We start from the raw sequence: 20,527 nt of genomic DNA, 5'->3' as shown, positions 1-20,527 counted from the left end.
AGGGCATCACATTTGACTGTTGAGCCATAGCGTGGAAATGAATCTCATAATTGTACCTACTAAGGAACAGGGCCCCATTGCTGTCTATAGGCTACCTTGTGTACAAGTGGCCCGTGCAACTATAAAGAAACACTAATGATTTGTAATACTCACCAGACGAAACTTAACACATTATAAAAACACATGTAACTTATTCATAGCATAAAACAGTGAGAGTTTCCTTCTCTATTTGAGAGTAATTCTTCTGCATATCACTGAGTGTCTTCGATGCAAAAATGATGGGGTGTTACAAACCATGCGCATGATGTTGAGATAACATGGTTTCTGACACCATATTGTGATGCATCCATTACTACCAAGTCTGGAGCCACAGCAGATCGGTGGCCAAGAACAGTGTGTAACACAAACCATCTTACATTGTTTTGAGGCTAGGAACTTGTAGAAATGTGCAGCTTTACCTAAAAATGCTTTCGGCTCTTTCACATTTGAAGGGTGCGGGAAAACAGCAATAGATGCTGTCAATCGACTGAATCTCCAGGCAAGGGATAACATGTCCCAAGTATTCTATAGAGGGTTGGAAGAAATGTGACTTTTCCAAATTGCATTTAGAACCCTTGTCGTGCAAATTCTAAAACAACAGGTGATGGTTGAAAAGATGGTCCTTGATTGTGGGATCAGTAATAAAAATATCATCTAGGTAATTGATATAACAAGGAATGCATTAAGTAAGCTGTTCCAAGTAACATTGAAAAATGGCAGCCTCACTTACAGTGCCAAAAACGAAGTGGTTGCACCTGTAGAGTCTGTGTGATGTATTCACAACAAGGAGATGACATGATTTGTCACCACGTGGCAGCTGTAAATATGCTTCCAACAAATTGAGTTTTGAAAAATATTCTCTGCCTGCCAGCTTCATCATAAATTCATCTGAGCTGGGAATAGAGTATGTATCAGCTGCAAATTGAATTAGCTGTCGCCTTGAAGTTGACACATAGATGGAGTTTGCCCATCAGCTTCTTCTTAACAACCAGTGGTGTAGCCCATTGACTAGATAAAATGAGTTCTGTTATGTCTGTCTAGTTCTTCCTTCACTTCAGCATGAAATGCAAGTGGTATGGGTGTGGCAGAAAAAAAAAACAGGGTTGTGCGAAAGATTTGTGACCAGTGTGTGCTATGTAGCCAGTAACCTTGCTGGGGCTGGGTGAAAACAGGGGTAAATATTCTAAATATTCTTTGCACAAATCATCCAATTCTTAGTAGGGTACAAGATATGATACTAAATGCATGGAATCTGAGACTGTAAATTCAAAAGCCTGGAAAGCATCAAAATCAAATAAGTGTTCTGTGAAGGCATTGTCCACTTCCAAAAAAATTACTGGCCAAACCAGCACCTGGTATGTTGTTTATGCAGTGTACTGCCCAAGTAGAGGAATCTGCTGTCTGTTGTAACTGACAAGATGGCATGAAGTAGCTGACAGAAGAGGGGAACCAAGGCATAGATAAGTATTAGAATTCAGTACCGTGGCCGCTGTGCCCATATCCACCTGAAGGTGTAAGGTATTTGTATCATATGCATGCCAATGAAACGTTTGTTAGAAATAGCTGTAATAGCTTCACACACTTGACTAACAACGTTAATGTCCATAGGTTGAGACATGAGGGGCACAATGGAAGCAGACCGAGTGTTGCACATAGTTGCAATGTGACCTTTATTATGACATGTATGGCATGATGCCCAACATTGGAGACAAGCTGGCTGGTTGTTTTGAACAAAACAGGCTGGGTAGGAGGACAGGGGCATATGGAAAATTTTCTGCTGTGGTTGTGTTTATGTGAGATGTGGCAGCCAAGCATTCTGCACTGCCATGGCCTCCGTTTCTGTATGCCTGTTGTTGTCAGAGTTGGCTGCAGCTATATTGGCCTAAGAATGTAATTGATAGCCAGCAGCACTAGAAACTTCAAAAGTTTGTGCAATATTGAGTTCTTCTTTTAAAGAGGGATCCTCGAATTGCAGCACCCTTCGTTGAACTTCCTTATCTGAAGCTGTCTGTATGATAATGCCTCTAACCATAGTATCTGGGTAAAATTCCTAAGATTTAGCAGTAATGAAATGAAACTTGCAATTTAGCCCCTGAATTTCCACAGCCTAAGTGTGATTGAATGTACACTGCAGTGTGGCCTCAACAGCCAGAGACTGAGGCCATGTGTGTTGTGAGTTGTGTTTGCATGAATGTGTGTGCGTATATGTAGTCTATTTCCAGTGAAGACCTTGTTGGCTGCAAGCAAACTGTCTGACTGTCTTTTTGTTGTGCCTATCTGCAACTCAGCATATATGCTATGTGGTGAGTAGCAACTATCCTTTCCAAAACAAAACAGATTGTTATGTGATTCAATTTTGTGAGTAACTCTTTCCTCCTGCTGCCTTCTGCACACCATACTGTTTCTTTTCACTGTTTGTTATCTTTTCATTTCTTCTTATAGAGGGACTGTTCAAAAGTTCCAAAACCAGTAGATTCTAATTAATAGTATATACCCCTCATATATTGTTGATTTTCATTTATACTTTAAACAGAAAGTAACTATGAATGTAACCACGTATTATCAACCCCTAGTCTTTTTTCAGTGTTTTAGAATACATATCTTAAGTTGGTCACTTATTCTAGCTCTCCTTTTCTGTATCAACACAGGAAAAATTTGTTTTAAGACATCAAAACTGAAAATTAAAGATCTCATAAATTGTTGTTCTGTCATTTTTTACTTTTATATTCCTTTGCGAAAAATTCTGGCAAATATCAAGCATGCTCCCATACTTTACTCACTCACTTCATTAACATATTTGAGCCTGTGAACATTATAGCCCAGAAAGTTATATTGTTCTCAAATTTGAATGTGATTATTTTTGCTTCCTCTGTTTTGACTCTTTCCCTGAACAAAAGCTTATAGAATGGTTTGTCATTTTCACTCACTGGAATGAATGTCTGTTACTTATTCACATTTTGTGTTTTCAGCTGCCATAATAAAAGGAAACCACACAAACTGTGCTCAGTTTGCCAACTCAAACAGACTGAATTGGTTATTCAGCAGACTGGGTTCACAGGCATCTAGTGAGGGTACAGGAATGCTGGATGTGCTCCATTGCGTTCTCATTGATTCACCAGAAGCATTGAATATGATGAGGGTAAGTTCAGAACTCTTTTCTGTGTTTTGGGGAAATTAATCTAGATAATTTTCACCTCTATTGCTGCACTAATACATGATTTTGGAGATATTTTAACCCAAAGGGAAATTCATGAGTTTCAGAGCAGATGTGTGTCAAAGTGCTATATATTTTGACATAATACCATGATATTCTCATCAAATGAGCAGATGTACTGAGATGCTATTGGATTGTCCACTCTGCATATGGGGTCAACTACAAGATAACACCTCAGTACACCAGATATCACCTGATTTTTATATCAAAATGTCCTTTGGGAAACACTTTAGCCTCACATGTTTTAGCTCAATTATCATTTTTGTATTTCAGTTGGGATATAAAATACTGATGCTTAGATAAGACAAACAGTGATATGACACGATATGTAAATTTAACAACACGCTAATATTGAAGGTGTTGCAGTGAAATGATGGCTGTGTAGTGCTGGAATGGGAACAGAGATGGGGCTGGACGGGTGAGGACAGTGACTAACGAGGGTTGAGACCAGGAGGGTTACGGGAATGTAGGATGTATTGCAGGGAAAGTTCCCATCTGCGCAGTTCAGAAAAGCTGGTGTTGGTGGGAAGGATCCATATGGCACAGGCTGTGAAGCAGTCATTGAGATGAGGGATATTATGTTTAGATTAGATTAGATTAGGTTAGATTAGATTAATACTAGTTCCATGGATACAATATTTCGTAATGATGTGGAACGAGCCAAATTTTCCAATACATGACATAATTAAGTTAATTTAACAACATAATTAAGTTAATAAAACAACTTTTATTAATTTTTTTGGTTTTTTATTTATTTTTTTTAATTTTTTTTTCTTAATTTATACCTAAAAATTCCTCTATGGAGTAGAAGGAGTGGCAGCGTGTTCAGCAACAGGGTAGTCCACTTATTTTTTGGCCACAGTTTGTCGATGGCCATTCATGCGGACAGACAGCTTGCTGGTTGTCATGCCTACATAGAATGCAGCACAGTGGTTGCAGCTTAGCTTGTAAATCACATGACTGATTTCACAGGTAGCCCTGCCTTTGATGGGCTAGGTGATTTTACTGACCGGACTGGAGTAGGTGGTGGTAGGAGGGTGTGTGGGACAGGTCTTACATCTAGGTCTATTATAGGGGTATGAGCCATGAGGTAAGGGATTGGGAGTAGGGATTTGTGCAAGGATGGACGAATATATTGTGAAGGTTTGGTGGATGGTTTCTCATTTAAGGGACGACAAGAGGTACTCGAAACCCTGGCAGAGAATGTAATTCAGTTGCTCCAGTCCCAGGTGGTACTGAGTTACGAGGGGAATGCTCCTCTGTGGCCGGACTGTAGGGCTTTGGGAGGTGGTGGGAGCCTGGAAAGATAAGGCACAGGAGATTTGTTTCTGTACAAGGTTGGGAGGATAATTACAGTCAGTGAAGGCTTCAGTGAGACCCTCGGTATATTCTGAGAGGGGTTACTCGTCATGAGAGGGGCTGTGTGTCACTGCAGATGCGACGACCACGGGTGGCTCGGCTGTATGGAAGGGACTTCTTGGTACGGAATTGGGGGGAGCTGTTGAAGTGGAGGTATTGCTGGGGGTTAGTAGGTTCGATATGGACGGAGGTACTGATGTAGCCATCTCTGAAGTGGAGGTCAACATCTAGGAAGGTGGCTTGTTGGGTTGAGTAGGACCAGGTGAAGCAAATGGGGGAGAAGTTGTTGAGGTTCTGGAGGAATGTGGACAGGGTGTCCTCACCTTCAATCCAGATAGCAAAGATGTCATCAGTGAATCTGAACCAGATGATGGGTTTAGGATTCTGGGTTTTTAGGAAGGATTCCTCTAGGTGGCCCATGAATAGGTTGGCATAGGATGGTGCCATGTGGGTGCCCATAGCCATACCCCAGATTTGTTTGTAGGTAATGCCTTCATAGGAGAAGTAATTGTGGGTGAGGATATAGTTGGTCATTGTGACTAGGAAGGAGGTTGTTGGTTTGGAATCCATAGGGCGTCTGGAAAGGTAGTGTTCAATAGCAGTAAGGCCGTGGGCATTAGGAATGTTAGTGTACAGGGAGTCGGCATCAACAGTGATGAGCAGGGCATCATGCAGTAAAGGGACAGGAACTGTGGAGAGTTGGTGGAGGAAATGGTTGACATCTTTTATATAGGGGGATAGATTCCAGGTAATAGATTGAAGGTGTTGGTCTATGAGAGCAGAGATTCTCTCAGTTGGGGCACAGTAACCGGCCAGAATGGGTCATCCTGGGTGGTTGGGTTTATGACTTTAGGAAGCATGTAGAAGGTGGGGGTGCGGGGAGTGGTAGGGGTAAGTAGAGCGATGGACTCTGGGGAGAGGTTCTGGGATGGGCCTAAAGATTTGAGTAGTGACTGGAGATCCTGCTGGATTACTGAAATGGGGTCACTGTGGCAAGGTTTGTAGGTGGAAGTATCTGACAGCTGACGGAGTACTTCTGCCAGGTAATCCATGAGGTTCAAAACATCGATGATGGAGCCTTTGTCTGCAGGTAGGATTATAAGGTCAGGATCAGTTTTTAGATGGTGGACTGCAGTTCTTTCTGCGGATGTAAGGTTAGTTTGCATGTTGAGGCATTTGGGGAATGATGATGAGGCAAGGTTCGAGGTTAAGAAATTCTGGAAAGTCAACAGGGGTTCATTTAGGGGGCAGTGGGGGTGGATCACAGTTGGATGGAGGAGTGAACTGAGTTAGGCAAGGTTCAATATTGGTATTTTGTTGAACCTGATTGGTAGGGTTCGTGACGAGAAAGTGTTACCACTGTAGGGACTGGGACAAGGAGAGAAGGTCTTTAACAAGTCCTGCATGATAGAATATGAGAGTAGGGCAAATGGTGAGGCCTTTGGAATGGACTGATATTTCTGTGGGACTAAGTCTTCTGGAGGAAAGGTGTGTTGTGGGTCTGTTTAGGTTCTGAGTTCTGTGTGGTGGTGGGAGGGAGTTTTGGAGGGTGGGGTAAGTGCAGTAGGTCTGCGAGACAGGGTTTGTCAGCTATATATTATTTTAGTTTTGTGTGTACTTAATATTAGTTTATTTTTGTGCAGCCACTGTGAAATTTTATCAAACCTTGTCAGTGGTTTGATTATCAATTGTGTCATTACAGAGGGTTTTATCATCAGCATACATTACTGACTTGTAGGCAGAGAAGTAGGTAGCTCATTCACATATATTTTAAAAAGAAAAGAACCCAGGACAGAACCTTGTGGTACTACTGTAGTAACATATAGGTTCCTTGGTCTACAATTATTTTCTGTGACAATCGGTTTAAAGCTTGTTCATTGCCCTTGATGCCATATTATTCAAATTTAGAAATTAGTGTACCTTGTAATAAAGTGTGATTTTTGAGTAATAAGTGGGGAAAATCTGTTAACATACAAATTTTGTAATTGTACTGCATAGAAACACTTCGAAAAATACTTGTTACTCTGTATGTGTGACAGATTAATATATCACCACTGTTCAGCGCAACAAGAAAACAATTTCATATGTTCATCATTGTTTCAGGATGAACACATTAAAGTTATCATATCTTTACTAGAGAAACATGGTCGAGATCCAAAAGTTCTTGATGTGCTGTGCTCATTGTGTGTGGGTAATGGTGTTGCAGTCAGAAGTTCACAAAATAACATATGTGACTTCTTGCTCCCTGGAAAAAATCTTCTTCTGCAAACACAGCTTGTGGACCATGTAGCAAGGTAAATTTTGTGCTTTTTGTTATACATTTTTGTAAAAAAGAAAATGTTGGTGTAGTTAGAAATGTCTACATGTATACTTTGAAAACCACTGTGAAATGCTTCCCGCGCCCGGGTTCCCGGGTTCGATTCCCGGCGGGGTCAGGGATTTTCTCTGACTCGTGATGACTGGGTGTTGTGTGATGTCCTTAGGTTAGTTAGGTTTAAGTAGTTCTAAGTTGTAGGGGACTGATGACCATAGATGTTAAGTCCCATAGTGCTCAGAGCCATTTGAACCATTTGAACTGTGGAATGCATGGCATAGGTTACATCCTTGTACCAGTTATTAGGGCATTTTGCCATTCCATTCATGTCATTCGACTGCCAGCTCTTGCCTGGCCCACAGTGAGTGTGCTGGGGTGGGGTGGGATGAGGGATGGAGAGGGGCGGGAGGCAAACCCCTCCCTGCCTCTCATCTCTCTCGATCCCTCACCACACCCCACCCTGCAGCCCCACCTCACCCCAGTAGACTCACAGTGGGCCAGGCAAGAGCTGGCAGTCAAATGAGCACAAAGTAGGGAGACAGGCATGTGCATGTGAGTCAGTGTGTGTTTGTGTGTATGTTTCTCCTACAGCTTGAGAAAGAAATTTCATTCCAAAAGCTAGCAAGGCTCTACCTTTTACTGCCTCGTGATGACTGGGTGTTGTGTGCTGTCCTTAGGTTAGTTAGGTTTAAGTAGTTCTAAGTTCTAGGGGACTGATGACCATAGATGTTAAGTCCCATAGTGCTCAGAGCCATTTGAACCTCTACCTTTTGTTTGTGTGTCTGTCGACGATGCAGCACTTCTGGCTTTCGGTGAGTCGTCTCCTTATACCTTAATAGTTCATTATAATACATAAAAATTTATGCAAATTACAATACATATTAAATTTCCAATTAACACATAGTACCTAAAGGTTTAAAGAATAAAACAAGTACATCATATTTCCAATAAACACTATTGGCATAAAATGCTAAGTAGCACGTCTATATTATAGTGTCACAACCTGTTCTTTTTTCCAGCCACTAGCCATAGCGTTTGTTTGTGGGATCTTCAGTATATTATGGTTAAAAGAGGGGCTAACTCAGCCACATATTTGGTATAGAACCTCATAGGGGTTCCATCGTGCCCTGGAGATTTGTTCACTTTTAACAATTTTATATGTTTCTCAGTCCCATTGACACTAATATCAATTTTAACAACATGGGAAGAATAAATTGCTGGTCACACAACATAGGGGAGGACGTGAGATACAGATGGACAAAATGAGAAATAATCTTAGAAATGAAACTTCATGGCAGATTAAAACTGTGTGCCGGACCGAGACTCGGACTCGGGACCTTTCGCCCGTGTAAGGCAAAGGTCCCGAGTTCAAGTCTCGGTCTGGCACACAGTTTTAATCTGCCAGGAAGTTTCATATCAGCGCACACTCTGCTGCAGAGTGAAAATCTCATTCTGGAATCTTAGAAATATTTCAGCTTTCAGACAAAATCCTTCTACACACACACACACACACACACACACGCACACACACACACACACACACACACACACACACACACACACACACACACGTACACCATCTCGAGGCACTGAGGCACAACTGTGATTGCGTATGGCATTAGCAGTGTTCTAACTGGGCTGGTATTGAGGGGGAATGTGGGGGGTGGGTAGGAAGAAGCATGGTGTGGTATGGAAAGGAATAGCAGGTTGTGGCTGATTGAAGATGCTAGTGCTGGCTGTGGGAGCCTGCAGGAATGTGATGGGGTCACAATAGGACTTCTAAGTGTATCATCAAGAGGTGGTGCTGGTCAGGTTTTGGGAGGGGGGGAGAGTGGAAGCAGAGTGGACTGTGTAGGAGTTTTAGGAGGATGGAAGGTGTGTGTGGTACTGGAGTGGGAGCAGGGAAGGGGAATAGGCACTTGGAGGACAGGGATTAGCATTGGTTGAGACAAAGGGGGTTACAAAAACAAAGTATATGATGTAGGGAGCATTCCCCCCTGTACAGTTCAAAAAAGCTGGTGTTGGTTGGAAGAATTCAGATGGTACTGGCTGTGAAGCAGTCAGTAAAGTGAAGCACATCATGCTGAGTAGCATGTTCAGCAACTGGGTGGTCCATCTGTCTGTTGGTCACAGTTTTGTAGTGGCCATTCATGTGGACAGACAACTTGTTAGTTCTCATTCCCATGTAGAATAAGCACCGTGTTTGCAACTATATTTGTAGATCACATGGCTGCTCTCAAAGTTGGCCATCTCTTTAAAGTGTAGGTTTGGTGGGCATTGGACTACCAATGTGGTAGGGGTGGGGAGTATATTTATCATTCCAGGCCAGGATGAGAGATAGTTGAAACCCTACCACCATCAAAGGAGCCTCCATCATACCCCTCCCATATTCCCTTATAGCTGCCAAACCCTGCCTTTCAGACATACTACATTTACCATATCCTCAGAAACTCTCTCCCGCCACCATGCAGAACCCAGAGCATATACAGGTCCACAATATAGTAATGAATCTCTCTTTCAGAAGCCTCAGTTTCACAGAAATATCACTTCTTTCCAAATACCTTATCTTTTTCCCCACTCCCAAATTCAGTCCTCTCAGTTCCTACAGTGAGAAAACTTTTTTGCCACCAGTCCTACAAATCAGACTCAATCCAAAACCAATATTGAAACTTGCCTGACTCAGTTCACTCGTCTAACCCTCCATGATCCACTCCCTCACTGTCTCCAAATCATCCCCTGTTAACTTTCCAGAATTTCATAACCTTTAATCTTGCCTCACCATTGTTCCACAGAACTCTCAATATGGAAATCAATTGCACATCTACAAAAAGAACCACAATCCACCACATAAATGCTGATCCTGGCCTTGTAACTCCACCTGCTGACAAATACTCCATCATAGTGATAAATGAACAGCGGGGATTACCAGTCAGGACTACTCTGCCAGCTGTCAGATATCGTCAAGTCCTGCCCCAGTTACCCCATTCTAAATATTCAACAGGATCTCCAGTTCGTGCTCAAACCCTTAAGTCCATCCCAGAACCTCTCCCCTGAGTCTGACTCTCTCCTCACTCCCACCATTCCCTGCACTTCTACTTTTTATGTGCTTCCTAAAGTTCATAAGCCGAAGCACCCAGGACACCCCATTGTAGCTGGTTACTGTGTCACCACAGAGGGAATCTCTGTCCTTGTTTACCAACACCTTCAGCCCTTACCTGTAACCTGCCCTTCTATGTAAAAGACAACCATTTCCTCCACCAACTCTCCACAATTCTGGTTCCTGTATCATCTGGTACCCACCTCATCACTGTTGCTGCCACCTCCCACAACACTAACATCCCCAGTGCTTGTGGCCTTGTCACTATTGAATACTATCTTTCCCAATGCCTAATGGATTCCGAAACTACAATCTCCATCCTTGTCACCATGACCAACTACGTCCTCACCCTTAATTACTTCTCCTGTGAAGGTGTCATCTAAACATAAATCTTTGGTACAGCAATGAGCACCTGCATCACATTAACCTATGCTAACCTACTCAAAGGCGATTTAGAGGAGATCTTCATAAGCACATGGAACCCAAACCCCTCACCTGGTTTAGATTCATTGGTGGCATCTCCATGATCTGGATTGACGATGAGGACACGATACTCACATTCCTCCAGAAGCTCAACACCGCCCCCCTCCACCCCACCCCCCAAAACACTTCACCTGGTCCTCCTCAAAGCAACGCAACAAGCGACCCTCCTTCATGTTGACTTCCACCTTAAGGATTGCTACATCAGTACCTCCATCCACATCAAACCTACCAACTAACAATACCTCCACTTCGACAGCTGCCACCCATTCCACACACAGAAGTCCCTTCCATACATTCTAGCCACTTGTGGTCATCACATATGTAGTAATGAGAAGTCTCAATTCAAATATGCTAACGACCCCATTTAGGCCTTCACAGATCGAAATTACCTCCCAACCTTATCCAAAGCCAAATCTCCCACACTTTGTCTCATCAGTAATCCTAATATCCCTCACATAATCTGGACACAAAGGATCACTCCTCTACAATCCACCCAGAACTAGAGCAAGTGTATGATATTCTCCCCAGGGTTTCAGCTATCTCTCATCCTGCCGTGAAAGGAGAAGTATCTTCCTCATATCCTCCCCACACCTCCAACAGTGGTATTCTGCCACCCACCCAGCCTATGCAATACCCTCAATACCCTTGCCCATCTCCACTCCACCCTTTCTCCCAACCCCTTGCCTCCACGGCTCATATCTCTGCAATAGACCTATATGCAAGACTTGCCCCATACATCCTCCCACTACCACCTGCTCCAGTTCTGCCACTGGCATCTCCTACTCCATCAGAGGCAGAGCCAACTGTGAAAACAGTCATGGGATTCAGAATGAGATTTTCACTCTGCAGCGGAGTGTGCGCTGATATGAAACTTCCTGGCAGATTAAAACTGTGTGCCCGACCGAGACTCGAACTTGGGACCTTTGCCTTTCACGGGCAAGTGCTCTACCATCTGAGCTACCGAAGTAGGAGACGAGGTACTGGCAGAAGTAAAGCTGTGAGTACCGGGCGTGAGTCGTGCTTCGGTAGCTCAGATGGTAGAGCACTTGCCCGCGAAAGGCAAAGGTCCCAAGTTCGAGTCTCGGTCGGGCACACAGTTTTAATCTGCCAGGAAGTTACAGTCATGGGATTCTCTGTGTTAATGACAAGTAAAAAGCTGATGATATTTTTCTTGGGTCTGCAGCCAGATCAAGCAACCATCTAAACACAATATTTCTGTGGTGCACATTGCCGCCATATTTGGGTGGAATGCTGTATGTTAATCTCACCAGAACTGATTGATGTTGTGAATATGACCCTTTCATATGCTGTGGAATTCAACAAATCATTGCTGCTGCACCGTAGCACAAGTGAACATACAGTACCCAGGTGGTCAAAGCCCGATAAATGACTGTCAGATACCACTATCAATAAACTCCACTGGTTGAGTCGAAGATCATTGTTTTCTAATGTGAGCTAAAACAACGTTCCAAATATTGCTTAAAGAGTAACTGTTGTCTCTGTTTATAATATTGTCTGCCAATCTACTTTCAGTAACTGTCCTTAAAACGCAGCTGCAGTAGCAAGAGACATGGACAATGATTTGTGTCTGATCATACAACTTTCTATGTCCCTTGGTAAGGCAGTGCTCCCCCACAGCAGATACATCAGGCTGCATCAACTGTGTCTGACGATGGTTCTCAGTGAATCTGTGCTGAATAGTGCAAACTCTCTGGGCAGTATATGATTTCCCACCACTGCAAGGGATTTATATAAACATCAGGCTTCTTCAGTCATAGATCATATTTAACCAAGCCAAGGAGCACTCTGATTTTGGCTGATGGACGCAATACACTTTTGATATTGTATCAACATTTCAGTGTCTTTGTCCTTGACCAACAACATCAGATGACATCTGTCGACAGATCGTGATTAAACTCACAAGTAAAGAACTGGACAAGTGAGCTGAAAAGACTTGAAGAGGCTGTGTAGATAAATATATGCAAGAGTCAAGTGATATTTCATCTAACACCGTAATTAATATTTCTTACCAAATGTAAGTATATGTAGTAAGATATTAGAGCATTTCATTCACAGAGCACTTGTGTACAGAGACAGGTATAACAGTGGTACTCTTTGACCGCATAAGCAGCATCAAACATAGCCTCTGCTAAAAGATGTCACATGACATCAAACTCATTACAATCAATGTCCATGCACACAACAAGAACCTGTGCCTCATTGGTTGCCAGTAACTCTGTTCTTTTTTTTCCCCAAGCTTGTACAGTCCTTTAATAGCTACTTGATTTTATACAGGATTTGTTGTTACATATGTTTTGTTTTATTATTCTAGTGTTCGGCCCAACATATTCGTTGGGAAAGTAGAGGGTTCTGCCATGTACCAGAAGTGGTACTTTGAAGTAACACTGGATCATATTGAGCAGACAACGCATATGACACCACATCTGAGAATCGGATGGGCCAATACTTCAGGGTATGTTTCTAGTTTACTGTGCAAAATATATTCATTTAATAACAATTACATGTAAATATTTGAACAAGTTGATATGAGGCCTGTTTTTGGAATGTTGTTTTTATATTAAACAAACACAAGTTGTTTTTAAAACAGTTTTGTTATTACATGAAAACCTTTGCCTTACTCTACTTTTCTGGATAATTTCCACAAACATGAAGGCACTTATCCTAATTAACAACCAGTTACTGAATTCCATTATCATAAAAATCTGTCACCTGCTTTGCAACTGCTACTGAACAGCCATTGATGTCATTCTGATGGTTATCACAAAATCAGGGAACAATGCACAGGACAACATCTCAGTTCTCACAATGGTATCACTGAACGAAATGGTGCAGTGGTGAGCACACTGGACTCACATTTTGGAGGATGACAGCTCAAATATGCGTCCGACCATCCTGATACAGTTTTTCCATGATTTCCCTAAATTGCTCCATGCAAATGTCAGGATGGTTCTATCGAAAGGACATGGCCACTTTCCTTCCACATCCTTGAAAAAAATCAGAACTTGTCTCCATGTCTAATGAATTCATTCTCAACAGTATATCAAACGCTAATCTTCATTCCTCCACAATTGTATCTTGATTCCCTTATCACATGTATCCTATCCGCATCCTGAACACAGCTGCACACAGCACAAGTCTTTGTTGAATGTTGTTTGTTCACACTAGGTGGAATAAGTTATGGAAAATATTGGCCAATCAGTTGCCTGAGGCTGGTGCTTGAAATGGACAACTCACTGCTTTTGAAATGAATTCCTCTCTGTGGCTTTTGAAATAATGTACTCAATAACAGCAATACAGAACTAAAGGATTTTTGTTCCACTTTTATGTTTTAAATAGCTTATACACATTTCACAAAGAAAGTCTGAGAAGATGGAAAAAGATTTTCTCACAATATTTCTTTCCTCTTTTCATTATGAGTTGCTGGGTTATTAGCTAAGCATTGACCTACTTTGTCTAGTCTGCCAATCATGTCATCATACTCCACAACTTCTACTGGCTTCAGCAGCTCTCCATGACTTGTTTACAGCTTTCATTTCAGCATTGTGAATGGTGATCAAGATAAAGTCTTCTCTCATGCCCTTGTGTTCAGTTGCTGTCACGTCTCTGAAAACAACATTTTCCCCCTTCTTTAGTTTCTTATGATGAAATAATGGAGGTGTGTCTCTTCTGTATGACGGCAAAGCTCCGTAAATATCAATTATCTCATAAGGCAGCAAGTTAAGGAGACTGGTAGTGGTTTTCAACACTAAGGCCACAGTCTTTATTCAGAAGTGGTTTTTATCAGTGTTGTTATGAATTGAGTCAATTGTGGCATGTTTTCGTACATTTCGTTCCTTTTCCTGTGTACATAATGAGGGACCATACTTCAGTGTTGTTCAGCTTTGGCTGTGGGTGGTTCATAGGATCATATGTACTATAGTGAGAAATACAGAAACGCTTTTTCAGCATTTGAAATTGAGAAAAATTTAGAACCTGTTTGAATATTGAGTGTTTTGCGTAATACATTTGTGGACGGGGATTCGTCACAGTGGTTTGAAACAGTACAAAAATGATGTAACCACATTTTGTCTTTGGCACTGTCTTTCCACTTAGAAATATGTTGCTCAATACCACACCTGCTTGTCTCTGTCACAATATTTGTCAAATCATTGTCATGAACTGATCCACTTATGCCATGATGTCATCTGCACAGTTGTTCACTAGATGAACTGCAAAGTTTCCTTTAAATAGGAATATTATTGGAGCTCGCTCTAACATAGCAGATATGTTGATTTCACAGTATAATGTAATTGGATAGATAAAAAAATCTACTCACCAAGTGGCAGTGGGAGAACACATGTATAAAAAAAGGTTTTACTTATGCATGCTTTTGGAGCCAATGGCTCCTGTTTCCAGCAGAAGATTTGAAGGAAAAGGAAGAGGGAGAAGGGAAATGAACTAGAGAGGTTTAGGAAAAGGGGTAGATTCCAAAAAAGTCATCCAAAACCCTGGATCAGGGGGTACTTATTGGATGGGATGAGAAGGAGAGACTGTTTGTTGGGGACTGCACTGGATGAGATTTGAAAAGCTGAGAGCTTAAAGGTGGAAGACAGGGTAATATACAAGGCAGATATTACTCCTAAAACATTGTGTGTGAGTTAATAAGAGTGAAAAGCTAAGTGCATAACAGAGATGGGAGAAGGACAACGAAAAATAGACAGGTCAGAAAATGAAAGATGTCGAAAACTAAAACAGAGTGAAGAAAGGAGTAGTTACTGTGAAGCAATGCTGAGACAGAAGAAATTAATGTAAATGAAGGGCAGGTGTGTGGTGAAAACCAAGGATGTGTTGTAGTGCTAGCTCCCACCTGGGGAGTTCTGAGAAACTGGTGTCTAGGGGAAGAATCCAGAGGGTGCGAGGTTATGACTTCATGTTGCACCCTGTTTCATGACATGCACCATCTGGATTCTTCCCCTAGACACCAGTTTCTCAGAACTCTGCTGGTGGAACTAGTGTACAACATGTCTTTGCTTTTCACCACCTACCTAGCCTTAATTTACATTAATTTCTTCTGTCTCAGCATTTCTTCACAGTAACTACTCCTTTCTTCATAATTTTTACCATCCCCCTCCCACCTCTGTTACATACAATGCACTTAGCTTTTCACTCTTATTAACTCATGCACAGTGCTTTAGCAGTAATCTCTGTCTTGCATGTTATCCTGTCATCCACTCTTAAGCTGTCAGGTTTTCAAATCTCATCCAGTGCAGTCCCCAACCATCAGCCTTTCCTTCTCATCCCATCCAGTAAGTTCCTCCTAACCTGGGGTTCTGGGTGACTTTTCTGAACTCTACCCCTTTTCCTAAATTTCTCCAGTTCCTTTCCTTTCACTCCTCATCCTTCCCCTTCAACCCTTCTGCTAGAAGGAGGAGCCACAGGCTCTGAATGCTTGCGTAAGTAAAACCTTTTTTTATCTGTTCGTTCTCCTGCCACTGCTTAATGAGTGGATTTCTTATCCATCCAATTTTGTTATATTGTCAAAAATTGATTATTTTTGTTGTTATAGACATATTTATCTCATACGAAAGGCTAGCAACTGCCATTCACCTGATGAACTGTCATCACTTGCAGTCTTCAGTGTAGTAATGCCACATTCTTCATCAGTTTCTGAGCTGCTAAATTCATTGTCACGAGTATCAGTATCACTATCAATTTTCAAACGTCACGGCCCAAACAACAATACTGGACATAGGATAAGAGTGCACATTTTGTTGTCAAGTATCCAAATATGCACAAAGTTGGGGAGCAATATCTAATGGCAACTGCCTCATCCAAAATCCTATTGGAAGGCAACAAATGCCAGAATGAATTATCCCTAGTTGCCAGTCACCAGTCAGTGCTAAACATAACTTGAAAATGATCATCTGGACTAGGGTAAAACTGTACTGTTTTCTTAACCTTTAATGTCAAATTTCTGCAACAACTCTTCAGTGATGACAGAAGGTTGCTTTGCACTTCATCTTGAATATTAGTATGCAGGTCTTTAAATGGTCTAACCAGTTTTCCTACCATTCCGTCTCTCGTCATGTTTATCCCATAAACCTAACTACTCTGTGGTTAAATTTTGAGCAGTTTCACATCTTTCACAAACAGAAAATGAATCAATACACTTATTTCACACTGAGTGAGATATTCAATTAACTGAGAAATTTTAAACAAGCAGAAACAACCAAGTACAAATGCTTCAGTTATGGTGTATATGAGTTGCCAATAGATGCAGGTACTCAGCACGGGCTGTCATCACAGAGATGCAGCAGCAGTATTTAAAAGAAAAATGGTACTTACTTGAAAGACATGCTTCATGTTTGGCTTCAGTGAAATTCAGATCTTTTGCTGCAGCCTAATCAAAAATTGTACATTAATTAACACAAGTTAACAGTTCCAAGTGTTAAATCAAGAAACAGTCGTTATTGTGTATAAGAGTATTTTCTTTATTGGTTAGTTATATCTGTCTCAATCTTAATTACACAAGTGACATATGGCAAGAGATGATGTGATGATCACATTTTTTTCAGGTATTGCCCTTACCCAGGAGGAGGTGAAAAATGGGGTGGAAATGGAGTGGGTGATGATCTTTATTCATATGGGTTTGATGGAGCCTACCTGTGGACAGGTGAGAAAAAAGCTTATGTACATTTCAGTAGTATGAGAGGTCTGACATTATTCCTTTCTTTCTATAGTTAATTCAATGACATTTGTAAAATGCTAATCCTGTTATTAATGTTTTTAATTTTGTTTAAAACAAATCTTCAACATGCATATAATAGAAGGTGTAATGGTAGACGGCCACCATACAGTTGAGTCACTGAGCATTCCCAGTCTTGTTTATGTGCCTCTCATACACTCAATGACTGAACTGTGTAGTGAGAGGTTACTTTTATTTCATCCAATATTTGTATTCCATCTAGGACTTTCTAGTTCCTCTGCAATATGCAATGTATTTTTTGATAAAATACGTAACCGTAACACAATTATCCATAATGCTGTGAGCTGTATTTGAGCATTGGTCTGTGGCATTCTTAGCACTTCCCGTGAGTATTTTAATAGATCATCATTGACCATCACATTGCATAAGGTATTTGGTCTTTATTTCATTGCTTGCCTTTCATGAATATCCTTTCGACTGTTTTCCACTCACCATCAGCTTGTACTTGAGAAGAATCAGGTACAGTGTTTTATAGTGCACCTCCCTTGTTCCACTGTTCTGTTATTATTGGTTTTACAGCACATATAATAGCTGATTATAGTTTTATTTTTCTGTTACTTTTTGAACTGTTGTGTATATGTCAGCTTCTTATCTAGCCACATTATGGCTCCTTTCTCAATTTACATTCTGATTTGTGGAGCCTGTTTCACTGTACCACCCATGTGGAAAAGTTGAAAGGTTAAAGAGTTTTACATGGTGTAGAAAAATGAATCTGTATCCCCACATGAAAATGTGCCCATCCTTCCAGCTAGTGAAACTATTATCCTGTCATCCTGGCTACCCTCATAGCTATGCAATTTTTCTTAACACTGGTAGTTAAAATTGAAAAAGCTTCACATGCAGAAAATTAATTAAATATCAGTCAAACACTTCAGTTACCCCTTTCTGTGTGTATCTGAGTTGTACAAAGTAACACTTTTTTCCATGTAATAATATGAGTATTAAACTTTAGTTTATTATTTTCAGGTGGAAGAAAAACCCATGTGCTCAATAATACTAATGAGCCATACATAAAGAAGGGAGACGTTGTGGGCTGTGCCTTTGACTTAACAGTACCAGTGATAACATTCACGTTTAATGGCCATAAGGTCAAAGGATCATTCCGAAATTTTAATTTAGACGGGATGTTTTTCCCTGTAATAAGCTGTTCTTCCAAACTGAGGTACACATTAATTTAAATTCTTCTTTTTTTATTGTGTTACACGATACAGTTTTCCGGTACAGAGTCTTGATTGATATCAGTAATGATAAAGGTTTAATGCTTATTATAGATGGTTAACTTTCTTATGAAAATGTGATTTTGTATCATACATTCTTCAAAAAAATCTACTCAAGTTGAAAGTAGAAAATGAATAATAACAATATTTTTTACAATATGTGTCTATTTTCCAAGTACCAAAATAGGAATAACTGAAGTAGGGTGACAGGCACACACATTTTAAAACATAGTTGAGACTTGAGTTTTAGACCTATTCTTCAAATTGTTTCATTGCAATAAACCAAAAGGCATATGTGCAGCTGCCAAAGGAAGGGAAAATTAGAGATAGACATAGGCAACAGGAAATTTGTAAGATGTAACACTGCTCTTGCAGCCTGGAATCAAAGTGTAGAGCTATAGCAACTGACCACACACAGAAAACTCCAACTTATTACAATCAGTCACTTTTATTCAGGCTTGTATAATTAGACAAGACACAAGGAAAACAATACAGAAGACCACAACTCAAACATCATCACTCGAGTCCTCATAAACACCCCAAATAACCACCAGTCCCAAAGACCGTTTACTCTGCACTCGGCAGGTGGCAGTTACTGGCAGTCGATGGTCGCCACACACACCTTCAACCAAGTCTTCCTATTAGTAAACAGAGATCTTGTAAAATGACTCAAGTAGCTCCACAAGTAAAGGTCTAAAGGATTGAAATGAAGGGATCTTGTAAACCAAATATGTGGTTCACCTTGACATGTCTATCTTTTGCCGAATAGGGATGCTCTCAAGTTCATATTGCAGAATGTGTTGGCACAACATTATATTGAAATTTCATTTCTTCACTCATGTTCAATGAAACATCTCCCAAGAAACAGTAATATCAATTATTCCTTACACGTTTTACATGAGGAAGGACATTTGTCCAAACAAACTACCTTTGACATTACCTGTATTTTTATACTGATGTTGAATATGTGCTGAAATCCATTGGAATATGTAACAGCTTTGTTACACAGCTGCTTTGTCTGTTGAGAATGGTCACGCTGGTGAAAGGTGTGCCATATGCTAATACAAATTTCCCTTGGAATCTACTGAACAGGTGTACAGAAGTGCAGGAGCCAAGTGCAGAAGTTGCTGCATGGGATCAGGTCTTGTGTTCACATGGCATGTAGATTTTGCATAGTGGTAGGGATGGAGTTGTTACTTATACAGAACACACTATTGTGTCAACTTCTTGGAGCACCATATTGATTGAATGTGTTAATTCTTTGTAGCAGTGCATTTATCATATTGACTGAATATGATCATTCTCTGGAGCACTACATTTATCATATTGACTGAATATGGTCATTCCTCCATTCCGGCAAAAACTGTACAAGATAACATTACACAAGGTGTATAACACTGTCAGTTCAGAAGTTGAATTTCTTTCACGTTACACTGCACTCTGCTGTAAATTAAGCATGTGTTAATGTACTCAGTCATACCAAGTTTAGTGCTGAACAACTAATGCTTAGTGGCAAATGGCAATGGAATTGATGAGACAACTTGTTAACAGAGGATATTATGACATCAGGTATTCACTCATTTCTAATAGCCAGCCATATGACTAAGTGAGGTGGCACAGTGGTCAGACACTGGACTCACATTTTGGACAGCGGCAGTTTATTGACATCCAGCAATCCAGACTTAAGTTTTCTTTGGTTTCCCTAAATTGCTTAAAATAGATGCTGTTACAGTTCCTCTGAAAAGGACTTGGTCAATTTTCTTCCGTACCCATTCTGAATCTGAGTTTGTGCTCTTTAGTAATGACTTATCATCAGCAGCACATTAAACCTTAATCTCTTTTCTTCCTTTCCGACAATGGAGTGAAACTATATAAATAATATCAGTATTACTGCAAAAGTCAGTTTTGTTTTCCGTGTAACTTGGAAACAAGTGCTTCCAAACATATGTTCCTATGTAAAATTATATCTACAACTTCTGGAACTGAGCAATAGAAACTTTCTATGTGTGTAATAAAAGAATTATTGGAAAGGAAGGAC

General features: G+C 40.8%; 1 protein-coding gene across 1 annotated transcript in view; it reads left to right on the top strand.

Annotated features, from left to right (window-relative positions):
* Window positions 1-20,527, top strand: part of LOC126163107 (ryanodine receptor) — a 737,240-nt gene that overhangs the window by 278,838 nt on the left and 437,875 nt on the right. The window contains exons 14-18 of the mRNA XM_049920028.1: window positions 3,009-3,178; window positions 6,716-6,906; window positions 12,839-12,979; window positions 17,082-17,179; window positions 18,239-18,434. Coding sequence (XP_049775985.1) covers window positions 3,009-3,178; window positions 6,716-6,906; window positions 12,839-12,979; window positions 17,082-17,179; window positions 18,239-18,434 — 796 coding nt within the window. The remainder of the gene's footprint in view (window positions 1-3,008; window positions 3,179-6,715; window positions 6,907-12,838; window positions 12,980-17,081; window positions 17,180-18,238; window positions 18,435-20,527) is intronic.

The sequence above is a fragment of the Schistocerca cancellata genome, chromosome 2 (genome assembly GCF_023864275.1).
Source record: "Schistocerca cancellata isolate TAMUIC-IGC-003103 chromosome 2, iqSchCanc2.1, whole genome shotgun sequence".
NCBI classification, from domain to species: domain Eukaryota; kingdom Metazoa; phylum Arthropoda; class Insecta; order Orthoptera; family Acrididae; genus Schistocerca; species Schistocerca cancellata.
The sequence above is the reverse complement of the archived record's forward strand: the minus strand, read 5'-3'. Positions and strand labels throughout refer to the sequence as shown.